Source organism: Atractosteus spatula, chromosome 1 (assembly GCF_055471065.1).
Source record: "Atractosteus spatula isolate fAtrSpa1 chromosome 1, fAtrSpa1.hap1, whole genome shotgun sequence".
In the NCBI taxonomy this organism is placed as follows: domain Eukaryota; kingdom Metazoa; phylum Chordata; class Actinopteri; order Semionotiformes; family Lepisosteidae; genus Atractosteus; species Atractosteus spatula.
The window spans coordinates 49,774,729-49,796,683 of NC_142706.1; the positions used below are offsets into that span (position 1 = coordinate 49,774,729).

Here is a 21,955-nt window from a genome sequence, read left to right on the forward strand (position 1 = left end):
AACTGGTCCAGTTCCTTCAGTCTGTCAGTGTAGGACAGTACTTTAAACTACACAATATATCTGGTTGCTCTTCTTTGGGCAGAGTCCAGAACTGAAATATATTTTCTATAACTTAGAACACTGGGGAAAATAATGTCCAAAAAACACAGGACAATGGAAAACGATATTATTCACTGCAGCTGTCAAAGAGTCATCTTAATTGTCCTACACCCTGTAACTTTCACATGGAGTGTTTATTACCCTGCACATTTCCTCCGAAAGTAAAGGTTTTACAAAGAGTGGGAGCTGCTGCAGCACGATAGCTACAGTAGATTATCCAAGTTTTCTGTGGCTCATATACTCTAATCGTTTACCTGATTTCCTGCTAAAAGCTAATCTTTTTAAAATAAGTAAGGGGATAAGGCTCATATTAGGTAATTTTTCATATTCTCTGACCTGATATCTGACAGTTGTGGCCAATGTTTTGATGCCCAGGAAATGCTTGCTTCTGCTGCCAGTCTGGCTCTCACAGTTCTCCTTAATTGTTTCTCTGGCATGTTACAGGCTTGTACCACATAGTTCAGTTTATTGCTCTACCTCCTGCACCCTCCTCTGTGGTGACCAAACGTGTACACAAGTATTCTAAATGTGGTCTTATTAGAACATTATACAATTTTAACATAAACTCCCTTAATTTATATTCTAAACTTTTAACCCTAAAATTAATCGATTGGGATTCTTCCCAGCATTCACAGAATCTGTTTTGGGGATCAATGGGCTTGAAGTGAGCAGAGAGACGTTGACTTCATCTCCCCTCAGCAGCGAAGGCACTGTGACATCACAGAAGAATCAACCCTAAGACCTGTTGTCTCTCTCATATTGCCTAAGACACACGCTCAAGCCGATTGGTGTCTCGATATAGTCTGTAATACTTTGCTTTGCCTACAATTTGCATCTGATGGCACATCCCTCCACACTTGGTTTCCATGAAGCCCTGAGAACACTTGGTTGGTTTCAATTTCCCCTGAGACTGAAATGTCATAGACACCAGACAGACCAGAAGAGTGGAAAAACAGCATGAGAGCAGAAACCAAGAATCAAAATACGTATGAATTGTATTAGTGAGCAGAGTTGAGGGCGATGGGATCTAACAAAACCACACATCTAATCCTTCCTTCGATAGATGGTTGGGGCCCAGAGACTCATATCTGTATATTAAAAACCAGGTTCTACAGTATGTCACATGTCAACTACACACTCAGAACTAAGCAGCACAGTGCTGCCAGTCCCTCTGCTCACATTTCAGCAAGACCTACTGTGGTTTTGCCAGCATCACTCCAATAGTGCTGTACGTTCTGTGTTGTATTGTATTGGGTCGTCCAGATCCGGTTTCACTGGAATAGCCAAGTTTTTTCTTGACTAATTTGCACAGAAAGGCAGATCTGATTGTAGGGAGGGATGTATAGACTCTGAGAAAGTGGAGCCCTACCTGACGGGCATCAACCTTACACCTGTAGCTTTCCCCAATAACTTTTTCAGTTCAGTGTTTTCTTGTAGTCAAGGTATGTAGGTAGAATCTTCGTTTAAAAAAGTGCATCAGTTAAAATTTATTTACAAGATAAAATGCTGCTAAAACAGTAATGCTTCACTTCAGCATGGATTGTCCGCTCCTAGGCCTGTGAAACTGTCCTCTCCAGCTCAGCCTTGCTTCATCAGTCCATGCACTCCACTGGCTGATGGTCTGTGTCTGTGGTCCCAGAGACAGCAGTGTTGGGGAGGAAGTTAAGTAGGCTTTCCAGACCAAGAGGTCCCAGAACGATCCCTGATTCACAGTCAGGATCTGCCCACAGAATCCCAGAGCTGTCTCCAAGCCCACTGCTTTCCCCTTGCCCTCCAGAGAAAGAACAGACTGTCCTTGCACAGACAGGAGCTTGGTTATGAAGGGCACAGAAGGGTGAATCAAGAGCATTTTGACAGCTCTGGGCTGAAGGGCATGTCTGCAGGTGAGGAGTGGCCCCAGTGTTACTGTCTTTGTCTCCAGACCGCTCAGAGATCTGTAGTGCCTTTCCACTGTCACAGATGCCTTGGTTGTCATGGGCAGCCCCACCTAGCTGGCTTGTGTCTGCCCACAGAGGGACCAGCCGGGGAAATGAGAGGGGGTCCCACTTCTCACATCCCCAGTCTTCTCCTTTGCTGACCCTCAGTCTCACTGAGGTCAGAGGAATGTCCTGAGCAGGGCTAGCTTGGCAGTCCACCTGGGTGGACAGTGTGGGCAGGAGGGGGTGCTCAGCCTCCAGGTCAGTTCTGCTGTAAGATTGGGACTCCAAGTCCTCCTGTGAGTCACAGGCAGACCCTAGGCTGTACCATCCCGGGACAAAGTCCTGTGTGCAGTGGGGTAGTAGAGAGGGGTACCCAGGGCCACAGCACAATTCTTTCGCAGCCCCTAGGGATGTCCTGCTGTCCCAATATGTTTCGTTATCCACAGAGTTCGTGGGGAGGCTGTTGCTGTGGTAATCGTGGTCCTCAGTGGGGGAGGCGGAGGTGTAGTGTAGGGGCTGGGTGAGGTGGGGGCTCTCTGGTGGCAGTGAAAGGATGGAGAGGTGGTCCCATGGCTCGTCGGCCTCCGTGCTCTGCGCACACCGCACCCTTGACATGTCCTCTTTCAGGGCTTCCTGTGAAAAATGCAATTCAATTTTGAAAAAGCAGGAAGTGCAACACAAACCAAATAAAATAACGATACTAAGAAAAAATTAAGAAAAATTCAGCAAACAGAACATGAAAGCAACAGTAATATTTAAGAAGGTATTAAAGTACATGCACATTTGTAGAGGGGATCTATTTAATAGATATCACATTAATAAAAAATCTTTATATTCATTTTTGCAATCCTGATGGCCTTTGGAGCAAAGATAAATGTCCTTTTACAACAGGGAACAGAGGCACTCAGAATTTTTTTAACAATACCCATTATTTTACTTCTACACCATAAAACAGTCGCCACAGATATGCAGACTTATGAGATAGATACACTGGAGGTGAAAAACCGTACTCAAGCTTGGGTACAATACACAAAAGTTAAATGATAAAACTCCCCATTGGTCAGAGGACTCTGAGTGAGGTGACTTCTTTAATCTTCATTGAACAGTTTCATGTTGGAGAATTAAACACTCACTAGCTTAAAAGATAAATATTACATGGATTACAGACACAACACAATGTTTAGCTAGTATTTAGAAATATTTTAAATTGGAGTGAATTTTAAAACTCAGCACCTTGCATCCACTTTCTGCACTCAATCTCTAACACTGACTGCACCACTGCACTCGGATGTGAACAGAAATCTTTACAAGGGAAGGAAGGACTCCATTTAATAAAAATATTTCTAAATATTCTTTCATAAGAAAATGTCAGCCTGTGCTCAAACTGATGCTGAAAATTCACAACTTTTGTATCATAAAAATACATCAATATAAACAGGAGGGACAAGCACTGTCTGGCAGATATAAACAGGATGCTTAAATATTTTCAGAAATATAAAAGAATACATCTTCTTCCTCTAAATTTAGTTTGGTCAGTGCCAAATACATGATTGTTTTCACTTCAGTTCAGAGAAATCTGGGCTGTAAAGATATAGCTTACTCCTGTCTTGCCACAACTCTCCTGCTATACTCTTGCTCTGAACTGTTTGTTGCTGTCTTTAGAAAGACCACACTGGTGACCTGGGGTATGTGGGCGATTTCAGGGGGAATTCCAGCTTCACAGTCTGGTCTCCACTCTCTCCCAGACCACTCTGTTGGGCCAGCCAGCCAGGATGTCCCCAGCTGCCACCAGCCCCATATTACAATGTCTCATGGGGCCTACCTGGTTGATCCTGTGAGCAGTGTATGCTTGTCTCAAAGATTAAGCCATGCATGTCTAAGTCCACATGGCCAGTACAGTGAAACTGTAAATGGCGCATTTAATCGGTTATGGTTCTTTTGGTCGCTCCACTCACCCTGGGCCTATGACCTAGTTATATATCTCTGGTGTGCAGACTGCTTATCTAATCAAATGCCTCAGCTGTCCAAAAACATTTCAACAGACATACTCCTCAGCAGACAAATGGACTGCACATTCATCCAAGACGTCATATGCAACAATATTTCATCAGAAAAACACTTTGATCAGTCTGGTCCACTGTGACCGTTACACTATCAATTTTGGGTATGTTATGGAAAATCTCCATCTCCAAGTGTTCAGCAGCATATAGAAATATAGTTCAATTTAAGCAGATTTGTGCTGTCTTTGGGATGACCATACCAGTGTCCTGGGCAGGTGTGTCTTCTTGGATCGGGAATGTATGAGCAGACCTCCTGCCAACAGCAGAGAGAGCTGCAGCAAAGACAAGATGACTGTCAGGGTCACCCACAGCGGCACTGCAGAGAGAGCACACCTCCATCATACACTGTCCCCTGTCCCTGCAGCCCTCCATTCCCATTCCCAGTCCCATTCCCATTCCCAGTCCCATTCCTATTTACATTTCCAGTCCCAATTTCATTCCAATTCCAAGTCCCAGTCATAAACATGTGAGTTTTTCAATCACATGTTTGTACTAGTGTTTAGTTCTAGCTCCTTGGGGCTCACCCTGGAAATCTGAGCAACCCAGAACAGAAGTTTGCACCTTGTTCCCTCTTGTGCATTGATGTCATTTGGACTGTGACATTGTCTTCCTGAAGTGCATGGGTGCGAGACTAAATCACCATGTAGAGTGTAGGAGGAGGTTCTACATAGTGATGTAAATAGCAGTGATTAAGCAATAACCCGTCCAGTCAAAATAAGGTCCATGCCAATTGATCCCCACGCCATGGCACTGACATCATCAGGACTTTAAGTCTTTTCATTGGAGGCAGGGTCTCTGGAATTCACTGTGTGTCCTCCTTCAGACCAGATATGTGTGCTGGGACTGACCTGGTGAAATCGGGGTTCCTCAGAGGAGCTCATGGATGGTGGAGTACAGTATTTCAGTTGTCTTCCATGTGCTTTTTCCTTGCTGATTTTAGGTCAAGTGCACAGGCTTTGATGTCCAATTTGAGGTTAAAACCAGTAGTGGGTTTAAATAATTCCCATTATGAGTTCAGTGGGTATGCTTATTATTGATGAATAAGAGCTGTCTGGGTTTACTTTCTAAATGACAGATGCACTAATCTGTTACATCACATCGCTAAAGCTGTTGATCATAACCTGACTCCTGATTGACTCACATCCTTATTTGGCAGATTTGTGCCTCTAACCTGGCTGCTTTTGTACAGAGGACACTTTGATCTGATATTGTTATACTGCAGAATATCTGTGTCAGACTGTCACGCAGGGTGTTGTGTACTGTGTTGTGTGCTGTACTCTGTGCTATGTGGTGTGTTGTGTGTCATGTGTTGTGTACTGTGTGCTGGCCTGTGCTGTGTGTTGTGTGTTAGCTTGTGCTGTGTGTTGTGTGCTATATGTTGTGTGTTCACCTGTGCTGTGTGTTGTGTGTTGTTTGCTGTGTGCCGAGCTGTGCTGTCTGTCGTGTGCCGTGTGCCGTGTGCCGTGTGCTGTGCTGTGCTGTGCTGTGCTGTTTGCTGTGTGTTGTGTGTTGTGTGCTGTGTGCTGTGTGTTGTGTGCTGTGTGTTGTTTGCTGTGTACTGTGTGTTGTGTGCTGTGTGCTGATCTCTACTGTGCTGTGCTGTGTGTTGTGTGCTGTGTGTTGTTTGCCGTGTGCCATGTGCCGTGTGCTGTGCTGTGTTGCTTGTTGTGTGTTATGTGTTGTGTACTGTGTGTTGTGTGCTGTGTGCTGAGCTATGCTGAGCTCTACTGTGCTGTGTTGTGTGTGCTGGGCTGTATTGAACATTGCTCACCTGGGACATGTTCAGGAACAGAGAAGCAGCGTGGAGGGGACATGGGGCTGTGAGAGTAGATGGAGGACAGGTTGGCCACAGCGCAGTATCTGTGTCCTGCAACCAAGCCAGTGAACACGTGGTTTGGATTTTTTCCATGACTTATCAGTGTCTCCACCTGTGGCAACACAACAACAATCACAATTCAGCCTGCAGTGTTAGATGTGTGACTATTAATCAGTAATTATAGTTCATTCATTAATATATTCATTAATTCACTGATGTCCTCAGGTCCTCCCTTCCCTAGTGGTCTTAAAATGGCTATGGTATGGAGTGCAGGATGGAGCTCCTGACAGAGATAGTGTGGGTTCAATTCCCAGATGGGGCTCTGTTCAGTGTATCCTTGAACCCCTGCACAGTAAACAGATCTCCATTTTACCACTGTAAATGTTCTTAACTGATTTATCTGGTGAAATACAGAATAGCTTTTGGCTTTTGGCTGATTTTTTCTAGTGATGATTGCTGTATCACCTGTTGAGACATGAACCATCATTTGCAGCTCTACACACTCCTGAACCTTCACTGCTGCACGTAGTGGATCATGAGCTCAAACAGAGCACCCTCACTATAGATATCAGATATAGCTCCCATTCCTACTGGGTTCATCCATAATCACAAGTGTGTGCTCATTGTACCCATGCCTGGGTAGGGTATCTCAGGGGAATTACAGGGTATAACAAGAGCCCCGTTTATAATTGCTTATACTGTGAAGCCAGACTAGGACATTGCTGACTGGTTAGGCACAATGGCACATTAGGAGCCACAGTCAGTGTGAGGGGCGTGGTGTTACCTGTGAGTGTGATGGCAAGTCCTCTCTGTACACAGTGACGCTGATATGCAGGCGGGGTGTGACCTTAGAGACAAGCTTGCACTGTGATCGGCGGCTCCTGTAGGGTGAGCAGGGCAGGTGCACCTTCACCGTCACTGACTGCCCCCGCACAGACAGAGAGAGCCTGGGGGAGCTGAACGATGCTATGGGCGCAGGAGCAGGCAAAGCAGAGACAGGACAAAACAAATGTGAGAGATAAAGGGTATAAAGATATTAAGGAATAGGGGGTAATAAAATAGGGAAAGGTGAATAATGAATACAAGGGATAAATAATAGAGGGATAGAGGGATAAAGAAGGTAGGAATAGGTGGAAAAAGAATACTAAAATAGAGGATAAAGGTTACAGGACTAGAGAAGGATAAAGGACACAGAGACAGGTGATAAAAATACAGGACTGGAGGATAAGAGATACAGGGAAATGGGTGATAGAAGGATTCACAACCGAGTGTAAAAATGTTGTACAGAAATTTGATTAACAGTTTTACTGTAATCAAATACTGTATATCATAAAGCGAAGCCTGCACAATTCAATATGTTTGCCAGATGCAATGTCTAGTTCTACACCTTTCTTTAAACAAGGAGCAAATGTTTCAAACAGCTTAAAATCAGGGAATATTTTACATGTATCAAGTAAAAATAAATGTTTTCAATGTTAAAGCTGTAATCAGCAGTAATATATTAATGCTGTGAAGCAAAGATGCCTAACAGCAGTTCTCTGATTTTCATTTCAATTCAGCAAGATCTTAATTACCTAATTGTGCCAATTTGTTTGCCTTACTGGACCAGTTTAATGCTGCAGTCCTCGGACTGAGAGTTGTGACCCTCAGGCACCAGAGATAGTCGGAACTGGTCTAGGGCTGTGGGAGTATGGGAACAAGCTACCCAGCTACAGTATGTTGTTCATGCCAAGACTCTGAGATCCTTGGATCAATTAGCTACTAGCTACCAAGCCAACTAGATGGTAGTTCACATTCTTTGTTAGGTGCGCCTCTCGTTTGCAACTGTCCTTATGTTCTTTTCTCAGAAAGACCAGAACACATGCAGTGCCACAAGCTTTGAATAAGCCTCTCAAACCCATGTCCTTTAGGTTAGCATTCCAGCTAAATATTCTTCATTAGCCTAACTCCTGTGCTTTCATTATGTGCTCTATTTTCAAGTTCTGACTCCAGGAGAGTTAGCTGTATCTCTTTCATGGTGCAAATGTTGAGCAAATGTTAGCTTCACTTACATACAGTAATTAGGAGCTCAATTACAACTAGAAATGGAACACAGGCAAAGATGGAGTGCCCTTTTTTGAGAGTATTTCTAAACAGATTGATTTTCAGATGGAGATAAGCATTTTTTTACACCAAGGTTTGTTGTAACTTTGTTGTATAGCCATACTATAAAATATGATTCCCTTGATTCCTTCAGGAAGTAGATGGATTAGTTATTAGCAAATAAGATGGACCAAAGGACCTCCTTTCATATGGAGTACTCCTTACAGTATGCCTTTGTGGCCACACCTATTCAATATCCATCAGATATGCTTGATCACCTGTAAGACAGGTGGGAATAATTATTAGATTAACGCAACTGATTAAGGGCGTCACATTTTCATCACTGACATCTTTGTCACCTAACCTGATAACCACATAACTAAGAATGATCAATGTAATTAATCTTATTTAACTGGTTCACTTAATTGGGTATGCTTAATTTGTAATTTAACATAATGGAACATAAATGAAAGCGGGACAATATTTTTTCAAACCTCTGTATATCTATATTTTTGTTGGTCATTTTTATTACCTCACCATATTGTCTGAATTAGGGCAATAAGAAGTCCATATGAGTCCCTGATTCTATTTTCTTGAGTTGTTTCCTTATTCTCAGTGCAACCTGTCTTTGCTAACAGACTACCCAAACAAGGCTTTCAGACAAACTGCCCTGTGACTCTGTTCTCAAAGGCGTGAGTGTGTTTGTAGGTCACTGCAGGCAGGGATCCCCAACAGGGATAGGATTTCGGGGCAACACCCAGTCACTCACTGTCTCTTAAGGGAACGAACTCCCGGTGGGACCCCGTCCAATGGCTGCCCCCCCCAGCCCAGACTGCTCGAAGCCGGGTGAAGTGGAGCTGATAAATGTCAGCAAAGGACGAAGAGAGATTACAGTAAGAGAAGGAGATGTTCACACAGCCCGCCACGTTCTTCCAAGGCTCCTTTCTGGGGAAGATAACACCAAACATCAGGGGCAAATAGGAAATAACCCCACCACCACCTCCAAGGAATGTCTGCAGTCAGTGGAACCTCCACACCCAGCTACACACCAACCCATACCTGTTAGTAACTCCAATGCGTACCGAGATCAAGAGCCATACAGATGATGCAGATAACGTTAAAGGGCTTTCAGTTCAAGTTCAATATTGTATTGCCATAACAACTAGTTGCATGGAATTTGGTTTGTTGAGCTCTTACAACTAAAAGGCATGCAATACAAATATACAACATAAAACCAGTAAGAAACAGCACTATTACATACATCTTCACATACCATCCTAAACACACAACCACTAATTAGATGAATTAGTCCAATAGGTACTGTTATGGAACCTAGTATTCCTCATCTTGACTACTAGACACAAGGCTCTTACCAGCGGGGAGGAAAGTACCCAGAGGTTGGGCAGAGTGGGAAGGGCTGTGATTATCTTCTGAGCTTTATGTTTCAGACTACAGACATAGAGTTACTCCAAAGAGGGAAGGTGGCATCCTACAATTTTGGAGGCAATAAACACAACTCTTTGTGGCTGCTTCTTGTCCCAGGCAGAAATGTTACCATACCACACAGTAATGGAAAAGGTCAAAACACTCTCAATATCACATCTGCAATAGAGGGAATTGCTTCATGTGACATTCCAAACTTCTTTAGCTGTCTGAGAAAGAACAGCCTCTGCTGAGCTTTCCTGACCATCAAGGATGTGTTGACCTCCCATTTTACAGAGTTAGAGATGGTCGTACCCTGGATCTTAAAATTTTCCTCCACTTCTACAATCTGAACAATGATGTATAGCCAGTATAGCGGTGAGAGTGCTCTCCTGCCTTGTCTAAAATCTACCACAAATTCTTTTGTTTTATTGACCTTTAGGTGTCATGGCCTCCACATCTAGAGAGTGCTCCTGGTCTGTCCTGTTCCTAGTTTCCCTGTGCTTTACTTGTTCTTCCAGTGTTGTCTGGGGCTTTATATTTCCGGGTCTCCCTATCCTCCTCATTCGTCATTGGGATCAGTTGTCGAGAGGCCCGCCTCACCAGGTCGCCCCATGTCTGCTACCTGAGGGCTTATGTCTCGTTCTGACTCCACCCGATACCTTGAGCCTGGAGCGAACCCCCATGTTTGCTCCGTTCCTGCTGCTACGCATAGGGTCCTTCCGTCTTGCCGGTCTCTCTCCACGGCTAGCCCCCGGCTTCCATGACAGAATGCCAAGCCAGCACTGGACCCCGCGAGCGGTCTCCTGGCCACCCTGGCTTCTGTTCCTTGTCTCCCTTTTCTTCTTTCCTGGCTTTTGTCTTTCTGGCCACCATGGCTTCCATTCCTGGTCTCTCTTGTCCTTTTTCCTGGCTTCTGGTTTCCTGGCCTACCCAGCTTCTGGTTCCCTGGCCTACCCGGCTTCTGGTTTTCTGGCCTACCCGGCTTCTGGTTCCTGGTCTCCCTGGTATTGTTCTTGTTGTTGTGTGCTTTTTTTTATTTGATGTGTTTTGTCCACCCGGGCTCCCATGCCCATTTTCTCCCTGTCCCGGGCTCCCACCTGCTGTCTCCCTGTCCCTGTCCCACCCTGTGCTCAGAGTGGGAGACTTATAGATGTATCCTACAGCTTCATCACCTGTTTCCTATCTGAAAGCAAATCCAGTAGCCAATAACACAGAGTCTGATTGATACCCATCTCTGTTAACTTATCAAAATTCTTGAGAGGGATGATTGTGTTTAAAGCAGTACTGTAGTCATTAAAGAGGATCCAGGCTTACAAGAAGGGTGCTTCTAGATATTGAAAGATATCATGGAGCCCCAGGGAGACTGCATCATCCACTGACCTGTTTGTTCTGAGGGCAAACTGACATTGGTCCAAGTGCATGTTAGACAACAAATTGGCTATGAGTTGCTGAAAAACTTTCATAATAACAGAAATCAAGGCTAGTGGTCTGTTGTCATTGAGGCAGCTTACTGTGGATGTCCAAGGTAGTGGTATTATAGTAGCCAACCTAATTTTGAATTGCCCCTCTGGGGATGAATAAAGTATTTTAAATTGAATCAAATCAAATTCAATTTAATCAAACTGAATTGAAGCAGTGCGTAAGTTTTGCCTGTTTAAGGGATAGATTGAAAATATCTGTAAACTCGCACAAGATTTCAGTGTAGCTGTTGAAACAAGGTCAGGTCCAGATGCTTTCCTGTTGTTTTATTGGCAGAAAAATCACCTTATGTCATGCCTCTGAGTGATAAAGGGTGACTGGAGAGGCTCCACTGGCTGTCTAGGTACAGTCCGCTGCATATTGTTTTGTGCATAGAACCTGCAGTTGAACTCATTCAGCTTGTCTATGAGAAAGGAATCATTAGCTGGAGCAGTTTATTTCGCCTTGTAGTCAATGATTAGTTTCTATATACAGCTTTACTGCATGTAAGAATTTGTAATTATTGGTTTTGAAGTTAGCATCTTCTCCTTCTTTGAAAAGCCCAGTTTTTCTTTTCCCACTATGGTTTTAATTTCCTTTCTGATCCAGGGCTTATAGACCACAAGGATATAGAATTGATATGAAATAATCAAAACAAGACAGTTATCACTTCAACACTCATTCAGCACTATGATTAAATCTTTCCCAGGGTGCTCTGTGAAACCACAACCACGCAGTACTCTCTATCTATCACACATTTGAAACCTCCTGTAATCTGATGTTTGGTATTCTATAAGAGCAAATTTTGTAAGTCATTGACACTTGGGTGATTGTGGCATTTGGGAATGACTTAATTCTCTCTTCAGTCTCCTGGAGTGATTAACTTGCTTTGATCCTGCAAAGGCATCAATTGTACCTGTTATTATATTACAGTTATTTTACACGTTGTTTCTATATTTGACTCTTACTTGTGTGTAAATTATTATGAGTGACTTGTTTGGTGATTTATTGTTGCTTTCTGACTCAAGCCCAGGGGTGTCAAATTGAGGTCCCGGAGGGCTTCTTGCCTTCTGGTTTGTGTTTCAGCCTGAACAGTTAGTTAAATAAGTATGCTAATTATACAGAGGAATGTGGTTAAAATGCCCCTCTGATAAGAGACATTGTAAAACTGTATCATGTGTTGAACCATCTAAAGATAGATAGCACATATAGGCTCCATCAAGTCTATAGTCTGTTTTTTTCCCCAAGACCATGTGTCCAAGGTCACTGTTCATCACCCAAAGAAAGATCCACCAAAGAGAAACCTGAAGGGTGGGTACCAGACCTTAAACTGATTGCATCCTGACCAATCACCACCTGTGATGTCACACCTTAAAAGCTAGCACCCAGCTCATTTTTGGTTGGTTAGCTCACTGCTCCTCTTCTCTCTCCAGCTAAACTGGCGATAGACTTTCCTAACTAAGTGACTGCAAGCAGTCCAAGTCAGGACATAAACCTTTCTCCAATTCAAAAGGCCAAGAGAGTGAGTCAATGAAGTACAGACTTCTTCCCAAGATATTCTTTCTGAAAAGAGAAGAAACCTTGTGTTCCACTGTTATTTTCACTTGATCAATAAAAATAAGACAGTTGTGGACATTGTGCATATCAGAGCGTATTCAGCACTGAGCTGTAGCCAGGACAAACCAAGTTCTCTCTCCAGTCTACCTTGCAGCTGGACCCAAGAAGACAACTGTGCACAGACTGTTTTAAACATGTGATGTAATTATGCAAGACTGATAAAACCTTCAAATTAGACTATTACACTTTACAGTTGATGTATTACCTCTTCTCCTTGTAACCCCTGAATAAACAATAAGCTTTTTGTATCACAGCAGATAGTTTCTATTATGTTTGTGCAGTATATGGCACAAGTGTAAAAGCATTGCATAAAACTGTCAGCCAAACACTCCTCTTGCCACTAATAATAATCTAACCATTTAATGAGTGGTGCCGAAACAGGCAGATCTAGGATCCTAGTATGTGTTCAGTAATCTTTGAAGCAGTGAGTCACATCAAACAAGAAAGGAGAAAGGAACAAGTAATAGGTTTATTCCATGCTGAAAAGAGAAGAAAGAAAACACAACGTTTCGGCCGTGGAGCCTTCTTTAGGTGTGAGGGGCTCCTGAAGAAGGGCACCTTTGATTTTGATTGATTCTTTTGAGTTTGATTGATTCCTAAAAGTCATCGAGTTCTCTCGCAATTTAATGTTCCAATTTCTAATTGTTACAGTACATTTAAACCCTCACATGACTACAATGGGTTTGACAGAATGGAAACCAGAAACTTAAGGCTGAGCCACATTACAAGCCTCTGGTACTCTAAATGACTATTTGCTGATTGAATTATTGATGGATTCGTTTTGTTGCACCTCTTTATAGAAGTGCATGATTTAAGTAAGTGGGCAACTGTGTGTATTTCTGTGTTAGTAGGACAGGGAACAGAGGAAAAAGAGAGACAAAATAAATAGGTTTAAGAACTACGAACATTTATTTACTTCTGAAACAATGTGAAATAATAGGTTTATGTACAGTCAGCATTTTTTACTGAGCTTGAGCTGATGACCCAGATTGGACAATGTCCTCTCTCCATCTTACACCCCTGCGCCCACTTTGTTCAGCTTGTGATGGTTGTTCATTTTTACTCTTAAAGAATTCACCTCTTTGCTTTGACTTTGATTGTCATTGTGAAAATCTTTCCACCTACGCAAATTCTTGCACTTTCAAAGTTCTATAATGCAGTCTACCAATATTTGAGACCTAAGTTGTAAGTTATGGAAACATCTGCTGTTATGATATAAATAAATGAATTGCTTGCTGATTGCTTGCCTTTATTTTTGCATTACAGGTTGTCCTAGTTGTTGTGTTCACTTACAATTGATTCCTCATATAAATGATTGCTGGTATTTATTCTAAATGTACGTACTGTAGTGCTTAGCAGCATTTAATTGGCACAGTTGGAGTGCTAATGGATGTTCAGCCTGATTTTGTTCACCCCTCTACCAGTACAGACAGGTGTTAATAATCCAAAAGCTACTTGAATTATTCTGTAAGTGAGAAACAAGGGCTGTATAAGCTTACATCAAATCCACATATAAACTATTTTGTGTTTAGAAAGTGTTTTCTGCTGTTAGTATTATTTCACTCAGGTCTCACTATAAGGTCAATGTGAATTTGCTTCCATTCCTCGTGACTGGCTCAGCCCACACTCACCCCTGCCTGCGTGTGTGAATCTCTACGGTGTACAGCACATCAGGCGGCAGCTCAGGGCACCTCCAGCTCAGAACGGTGTGGAAATCCTTAGACGTCAGGGTCTCCTGACAGGGAGAAGTCCAGACACCTGCCAGGACACACCGAGGAACAGATCGTCCATCATTCAACTGTCCATCAGTCTGAAGAATCATCACACACTTTTATGAATAACTAACTTTAGTGTTATTATGCACATACTCTGCTTGGGTAATTCCAGTGTAATTCTAGCAGTTTGATTATTATATTTATTGTATGGAGTTTGTCTTCATGGTGAGGAACACCTCTGGGAGCCCTGCTTTCACACCCAACACACGGTGCAGGTGTGAAGTACACATTCCCTGTTTCAGGCATTTGGCCTGTATGATTAGACGGCTACTCCTCAGCCAGGCAGATATGAGCCCGTACCTGTCTTTACACCCCCAAAAGCACAGGGAGTGATGGGTAGTCAACCTACAGCATCTCTCCACAACATCTTTTTCTCTGGTGAAAATTAATGCTTTTTCTTGATGGTTTGTGAGAATGATGCAAAGGGGCTCTGGGTTTTTGTTTTGTCGTTTTACTTTCAAATTTGAGCAGATTAAGCCTGTGTTGTGGTCTAAAGTAAACGATGAGTACTGTGCGCATTCCACATATCCGCAAGCTGCAGGGCTCCATTGTTCTCTCCCTACAATCTGAAAAACAATCACTGTCCTACAATTCCAGAACAGAACATCAGACAGGCACGGCTCTGGCAAACATGAATTTTCTCCAAAAAATGGACCGCATTTCCAAACAATGCTTGAAATTTTCTGAACTTGTTTTAAGGGACATATGAAAAAGAAAGAGATGAAGGATGTTTGTTTCTGTTCGTGATGTGGAGCTACCCACCAGCTTGCCGCAGACTGGACTGAGCTGCCTGTGGTTTCCAACTGCCAGCAACAGCACGAACCTTTTAACTTCACACTTTGAGGGGAGGACTATTGTGCACTTTGCTTAATATCAGTTTTTATTTGGAATGAAAAAAGAGAACTGAAAAGAATGCGAATGAACAGAAAAGCAAAGCACTGACATCTATCCTGTCTGGAAACACAGGAGAGTAAGTGTAGAAGACTCCAGGTGTTTAGTGTCAGAGCACAAATCTTTTAAAAAATGATCTTCCACCTAAACCTCTAGATGTTTGTGTCCATAACCTTTCATTCCAGGTGATCTGCTAGTTGCCCAACTGACAGAGCCTCAGTTTGTGCTTCTTAACTGACTAACTGGCCTAACCAGACCATCTGTTTCCAGAAAACAAGTTCTGTATTATGACACACAATGATTGACCAGAATGAAGGTTTCATTAGGACTGCAGTGGTTCTGTGGTTCCAGGGCTGAAGCCTGTCATCTGAATTCATTGTGGCTGCAGCCCTTTGCTGACATGATGAACCCACAGATCTCAGAGATTCAACTGGTCTTCTGTCCTCTCTTCAACTCTAACTTTATCCTAATTATAATTAAACTTGTGCACTGAGTACTAAAAACACCATTAATTGCTTTAATCTGACACTGACAAGAACAAATTGCCTTTTCAATCTGACAGGAGTGTGAGGAGTTTCACCACCACCAAGTCATAACTGTCAAATAATTAGCTACATTTCCTGATTTAATCTTAAAATGTACGCTTCATTGCACACAAATCTTAACCACAGTCGTTGGTCTTTAAAAAAAGAAGGTTTTACTGGAAGCTCACATTCTTTGAAAATGTACTGTGGTGGTCATTAGTTTGTAAAGATTTCAAACTGATAAGTGCAAACCTTTTGAGTTTTTTTTAAAGTTAAAGAGGTGAACATAAGCAAGCTAGCAGAAGCACTTAATGTTAAAAGCTGGATGTTTTATTACAGTATTTTGTGATTAAAGAAAATATAAACATCAAAAGTAATCAAGGTTGAAGATAATATGAAACTCAGAGAAATTAGTTCCAGACAAAATTTCAGGTCAGATCTCACATATAGTGATAGACCTCATGACAGGTTTAGAGTTTAATAAAATAATACTGTTTGAGGTTTACCAGTTTAAATAGGTTTTCTTGTTTTGCTCTATCTTGACATAAATAACATCCTTCCACAATTTCCATGAGACTAATATAATGTCACCAACAGCTTTATTGGATCATGACTCACAGCTATTAGCACAACACCACACAGGACACATCCCAGCACAATTCCCTGTGGTCTCCCCAGCAGCTGCACTCAACAGAACTTTACCATTTGGAGAAGAGACACCTCTGAGAAAAACTGGGTTGCACATATACAGTATACTGGTGTTGGTGGACCAGTAGGCGCTGCTATTTCCTCTGTATTAACATTTTTAAGCCAACTCCAGAACATGGTGATGGGGAACACTGTGTATACAAGGTACTGTCCTTCAGATGAGACACACACTGAGGTCCTGACTACCTGCTAATGGCACTGCTTGGAAGAGTAGGGATATTAATCCCAGTGCAGTACTGCAGCTAAATTTCACTTATTTTGTGCAGGCTACAAGAAAAAAACAAATTTGCTATCAAGAAAAAAATGTGAGTTATGGTTTTGCATTGCTTCAAGAAGTCAGAAAAATTAGGCATATCTTCTGAAACGTCATCTTCAAATTCACTCTGAATAAATTTCTGTACTTTCGCTGCTAGAGCCAGAAAGTATCTCAAAGGTGTTGGATGAAATTTCCTCTACCATCTGCTCTTCTACAGTATCTTGTTTGGAGATGTTTGCCATTTCGCTAGCCGGCAAATCTCAAAAACTCTCCCAATGAGAGAAAATAGCAAGTTACTGGGTAGAAAGATCGCTTAGAAATTACTGCAACCACGAGAGATAAAAAAGAAAAAGAAAAAAATATGAAAAACAATAAAAAACTTTGAGACTTCACTTCACAAGAATATGAGAAGTTCATTGACCTGACTTCAGACTCTTCCTTACAAACAACTTTTAATGAAGTGCAGCACCAAAAACGAATATCCAGTATTATCAGAGAAAGCTCTTTCTGTTCTTCTCCCATTTGTGACCACACCTGTGTGAAACCAGATTTTCTTCATATGTGTCCACAAAAAAAAAGTACCGCAACAGAATTGGATACAGAGTCGAACATGAGACTGCAACTCACATCCATAACTCCAAATATAAAAAAATTGTAGAAGAGGAAAACTCACTCATCACAGTGAGATTGTCCTGTTTCTACTGGTTTGAAGTAAATGTTGATTATTATTATCAGTACTCTTTTTAAAAAACCTCATGTATTTTGTCTCACTGTGTTTTACTTTGTAATTTTGTTCCCAACTTTTCCTTTTTGCGCCCAGTTAGACAACAGAAAGTGTCGTCTGGTTCTATAAATGTATTCATTTTTTTTCCCTTTTCCTTTGTTAACAATGTAAAAAAATTAAAAGTTTTAAAACCAGAAGGAAACCCTTCTTGTTTTCTTCTAACTTGGTCTAAATGGCGGTTAGAACTTTAATTATTTTAAAGTTCTATTTCAAAGAGATTATTTTATTCTCAATGAGTATTTCAGTGATTAAGCTGTATTGAACTGTAGGGGTGCTAATCGCAGACAAGTTATCATGTGATTAATCCATCCGTTTTCACTTCCGCTTTTCCTGGTGAGGGTCACGGTGAAGCCGGAGCATACCTGGCAAGCAACGAGCCCAAGGCAAGGTAAACCCAGGACAGGGCGCCAGTCCATCGCAGGGCAAGTGCAAGCCAATCATACATGGGGACAATCTGGAGGCCGCAGTAAGGGCTAAGGGGGGAAATTTGGCCCAGACACTGAGATAACTCCTCACTCTTCGCGAAAAATGCCTGGGGATCTTTAATGACCACTGAGTCAGGACCTCGGTTTAACGTCTCATCTGAAAGACGGCGCCCATTACCGTATAGTGTCCCCACCAATATACTGGGGCATTAGAACCCACACAGATCGCAGGGAGGGCACCCCCCACTGGTCCCACCAACACCTCTTTCAGCAGAAACCATAGCTTCCCAGGAGGTCTCCCATCCAGCTACTGACCAGGCTCAGCCCTGCTTAGAATCAGTGGGCTGCCAGTTGTGAGTTGCAGGGCAATATGGCTGCTAGCCTCATCTGATTAATAAATAACTGAAATAAACTCAATGGGCTCATACAGTACAATGCTTACAATTAAAACAAAAGCAATCGATGGTTTCTTCCTTAATAATTGGCTAAATTGCCTCTGAATAGCAGTCCTAGAATGCTTTTTGCAGAACAGCGTCATAAGTAATCCTGAAAAGTAAGAAAAAAGGTTGCCAGGGATCCATGACATTAGCTTCGACAGAAAAGGGTTCCATCATCGAAAATGTTTGAAAACCACTGCGCTGAAGTAAAGAAGTAAAGAAGAGCCTCCTGTTCTCAGTTTTAAATGCACTTTCATGTGCTGCAGATTCCACTTGTGTCCCCTGGATTGTTTCACTCTCCTTCAGTAGACGTCCTCTCGGTTGAGAAGTCCATTTGCCTTTGAGGATTTTCAGTCCTTGAAATAGGTCCCCTCATTGTATTCTTTGTTTAAGCTTAAAAGGCTCAGTTCTTTTAGCCTGATAAGGTAGGACAGTCCTATAAGCCTGTGAATGTATCTGGTTGTTTTTCTCTAGACTGATTCCAGAGCAGCAATATCTTACATGTAACTTGGTGACCAGAATTGTACATAATATTCTAATGAGGTCTTACTGGTGCATTGCACTATTTAAACATTATACTGCATATAGTAACATTCTAATGTTCAATAGCTTCTTCAATAGCTGGAAAAGCTTCCCCGCTTTATCTAGAAAATAATAATAATCTGACAATATTAAAATCTACGTTTTTTTTTTCTTTTTCATAGATGGATTCTTCAAGCTTAGTGTTTCCAGGCTTATATTCATAATTTGTTTTTGGTACCTATATGTACCTATGTGTAACATTGAGCCAGATGTTTGCCCAGTCTTGAATTTTATCTAAGAGTTTTTATCTTGAAATTTAAGCTCTTCTTGAATTTCTTTTTTAGCTTCTTCAGCATTTGGTGATCTTTCTGTTTTGGAATCATCTGTAACTATGACTAGTTAACTAACTATACCAAAACCTAAATCCTCAGCCTATATAATTGGAAGAGCAGTGGTGATGCTACAGATCCCTCCGACACAAATTTCATCACCTGAATTGGAGCATTTACTTCTTAACCATAAACCTCTGTCAGTTAACAAATTATTAATCAAGGTTTGCCTTATCTTGAATGCCTAGTGCCTAGAATTTAAAAGGCAGTTGTTTATGAGGAACTTTAGCAAAAATCATCTGAAAATCTAAGTACAGCATACGGTGTGCTCTGTGTGTATTCATTTCTGTTGTTCACAGTGTCTAGCAAGTCGGTTAAGAGAGACGTGCCTTTTTAAAATTTGTGTTGACTATGCACCAGGATTTTATTTCCATATAGATTATGCTCTAGTGTAGTTCTACTCAGCAATTCTTTGATCTTACACACAATAGAAGTAAAACTTATTTTATAACTTGGTCCAGTTTTAATACCCATTTTAACAAATTTCCTGTCAATGGTTGTTACCTCACTGAAGGACAGTTTATGTTTTGCTGAATATGAAAGGGACAGACATAGTTTGGATACCTGTTGGTCAGACTGAAATGGGAAGCAGATGCTGCTACAGCTCCAATACAGGTTGCGCGGCTACAGTATATGTTGATGTCAGTTGTTTCCTCTGATCTCATATTTTCAGACTGAGAAAAATCTTTACAAGTGAGTCTGCACTCAGTTCACAAAATCATAAAAAAAACAATTTTTGATCCATTTCATTCACAATGTCCTTTACCTTGCTTGCAGTACTACCTCCTTGCAAAACACAAATATCTATTTGAATGTTTGTTCCAATAAGCATGTTTTGGCCAAAGGGAATCATCAGCAGAAAAATATTGGATTTAATTATCTAATTAGAAATCTTCGATCTATGCTTGTACTTACATTAAAAGGGCTTCTGTCTGTCACCAAAGAAATTGCTTTTGGAGTGAAGTACTGTATAAAACACACAATCAACTGATGCAATTTTTACAAATTAAAATTAGTTATCAGTAGTCAGTAGTCAGTATTTAGAGCAGTAATGACTATGTCTGACTTACCTATTGAGAGCAGTAGTCCACACAGATACAGCATAATGAGGGAGCAGGATAGTCGTGACATTCCAGTAGGGATTTATAGCCACTGAGACCTGGCTGTGTGCTGCCCAGATAGACAATGAGAAGTAAACTGAGGAACCAAGACAGAGGTGAGACACAGCTACTGAGAACTGGAGATAAACAGATACTGGGTATTAAATTATACTTACAGATGCTGAGTATTTAATTCTAAGACAATGAAAATTAGAGACACACTGGGAACTAGAGACACAGACACTGAAAATTAATCTAAGAAATAAGAATAAGACACAGAGAGAGACAGAGGCAATGACAGTTGGAGGCACGGTGACTGAGAGAGACCAAAAGGCTGCAGGGCTATCCAATAGAGACCGAGAAAACAGTGGAGTGAGATGCCATCTGAGATGAAGAGATTGAGACTGAGAGCACTTTCGCTCACACAGACTGGTGGTGAGGACCAGGGCAAAGCATGCTGGGAAGGCTGAAGACGGTATCCGCTGACACACGCAGCTGTAGCTATGGAGAGAGAGGCTCAAACAGCTGAATTGGCAAGACTATTTACAGTGCTGCCACACTGAGAAACTACAAAAAATGAACAAAAAAAAAAACAAACATGAAAAATAATAAACATTCTGAAAATAATTTTAAAAAAGTTTATTAGAATTACTATTATTGTTTAGAAGGACTTCAATCGTGTGGATTTTTGCTTGAGAGTAGATGATATGTATCTTTCTACTTTATTTATGTTTTATTATTATTGAGTTTATATTTGCTTTATGTATTGTACGGGGTGAAACTTCCTGCTGTGGAAGAAAGCGCTGACAACCACGTTAGTCGCACCAATAGAAGCAGAGTATGTCTTTTTGAAGTGGATTTTGAGAGAGAGGCAGGAAGGGAGAAGGCGAACGCAGCAGCGAGGAAGTTGCAGCTCTCATGTCAGGTGTCGCTGGCACACTGAGAGTGAGCAAGGGAGGTGTGACAGCACAAGCAGACCCAAGCTGTGCTGAGGGACTTCCCCTTTAAAATGATTTAGACTTCTACACTTGGCCACGGGGCACACCGCACCGTCACACACTTCTCCACGGTTCTAACTGGTGTCTGCTGAGGTGGATGAAGCTGAGGACCTGCAAACACGAACAGCACAGTGTTTAGAAAAGACGTACAGAGAAGGAGATAGGAGAGAGACAGCAGAGTTTAAGCAGATAGCTTCACCACCTGCACTCCTCATTGATAAACTGACATCTGTCAGGTTAATGGCTTTGAGGGGCACATAATAAACCTTTGGAAAAGGAGCTGCAATTTTCATTAAAATCTGCCAGAGAGATGCTTGTCTCTTTTTCAGTTTTGCAGTTGGACACATTGTTGTATAGAAAGTGACAATTATTTCCGATTAGGAGTCCTGAAATCAGTCTAAACTGTGATACTACCTGTGGAAAATTATGTCTTTTATTAAGAAATTCCAAGATAAAGATCTGCATCTACTTCTGATTAGATTAGGGTTTATCAAAGGTAACAATTAGAGTATGAATGTTTGATGCAGTTTATGAGATTGGGATTTTTTTCAAGTGTGCGTATCAGTTTGTAAGTACTATTTTTGTGTGGTGCCTTGATGTTTAATTTTTCTTTTATTATTATTATTATTGCTTACACTTATATAGCGCTTTTCTGGACACTCCACTCAAA

General features: G+C 41.6%; 1 protein-coding gene across 1 annotated transcript; it reads right to left on the bottom strand.

Moving 5' to 3' along the window:
• Positions 1-1,566: 1,566 nt before the first annotated feature.
• Positions 1,567-20,693, bottom strand: LOC148841203 (uncharacterized). Its single transcript, XM_088911832.1, has 7 exons — positions 20,258-20,693; positions 14,108-14,234; positions 8,746-8,921; positions 6,679-6,860; positions 5,850-6,006; positions 4,279-4,394; positions 1,567-2,651 (listed from the first exon to the last, which is right to left on the bottom strand). Exons 1-7 carry the CDS (start codon positions 20,316-20,318, stop codon positions 1,692-1,694), a joined length of 1,779 nt encoding a protein of 592 aa, XP_088767958.1. The 5' UTR covers positions 20,319-20,693; the 3' UTR covers positions 1,567-1,691.
• Between the last annotated feature and the right edge of the window lie 1,262 nt (positions 20,694-21,955).

What these genes read in the sequence shown, in the direction of transcription:
- LOC148841203 (XM_088911832.1), bottom strand. Translation starts at nt 20,318, where the DNA reads ATGTCACGACTATCCTGCTCCCTCATTATGCTGTATCTGTGTGGACTA. An exon ending in ATTCACACACGCAGGCAGGG is followed by an intron (nt 8,922 to 14,107) that starts GTGAGTGTGGGC and finishes TATCTTCCCCAG; the next exon opens with AAAGGAGCCTTGGAAGAACG. An exon ending in GTTCGTTCCCTTAAGAGACA is followed by an intron (nt 6,861 to 8,745) that starts GTGAGTGACTGG and finishes CTGCGCCCATAG; the next exon opens with CATCGTTCAGCTCCCCCAGG.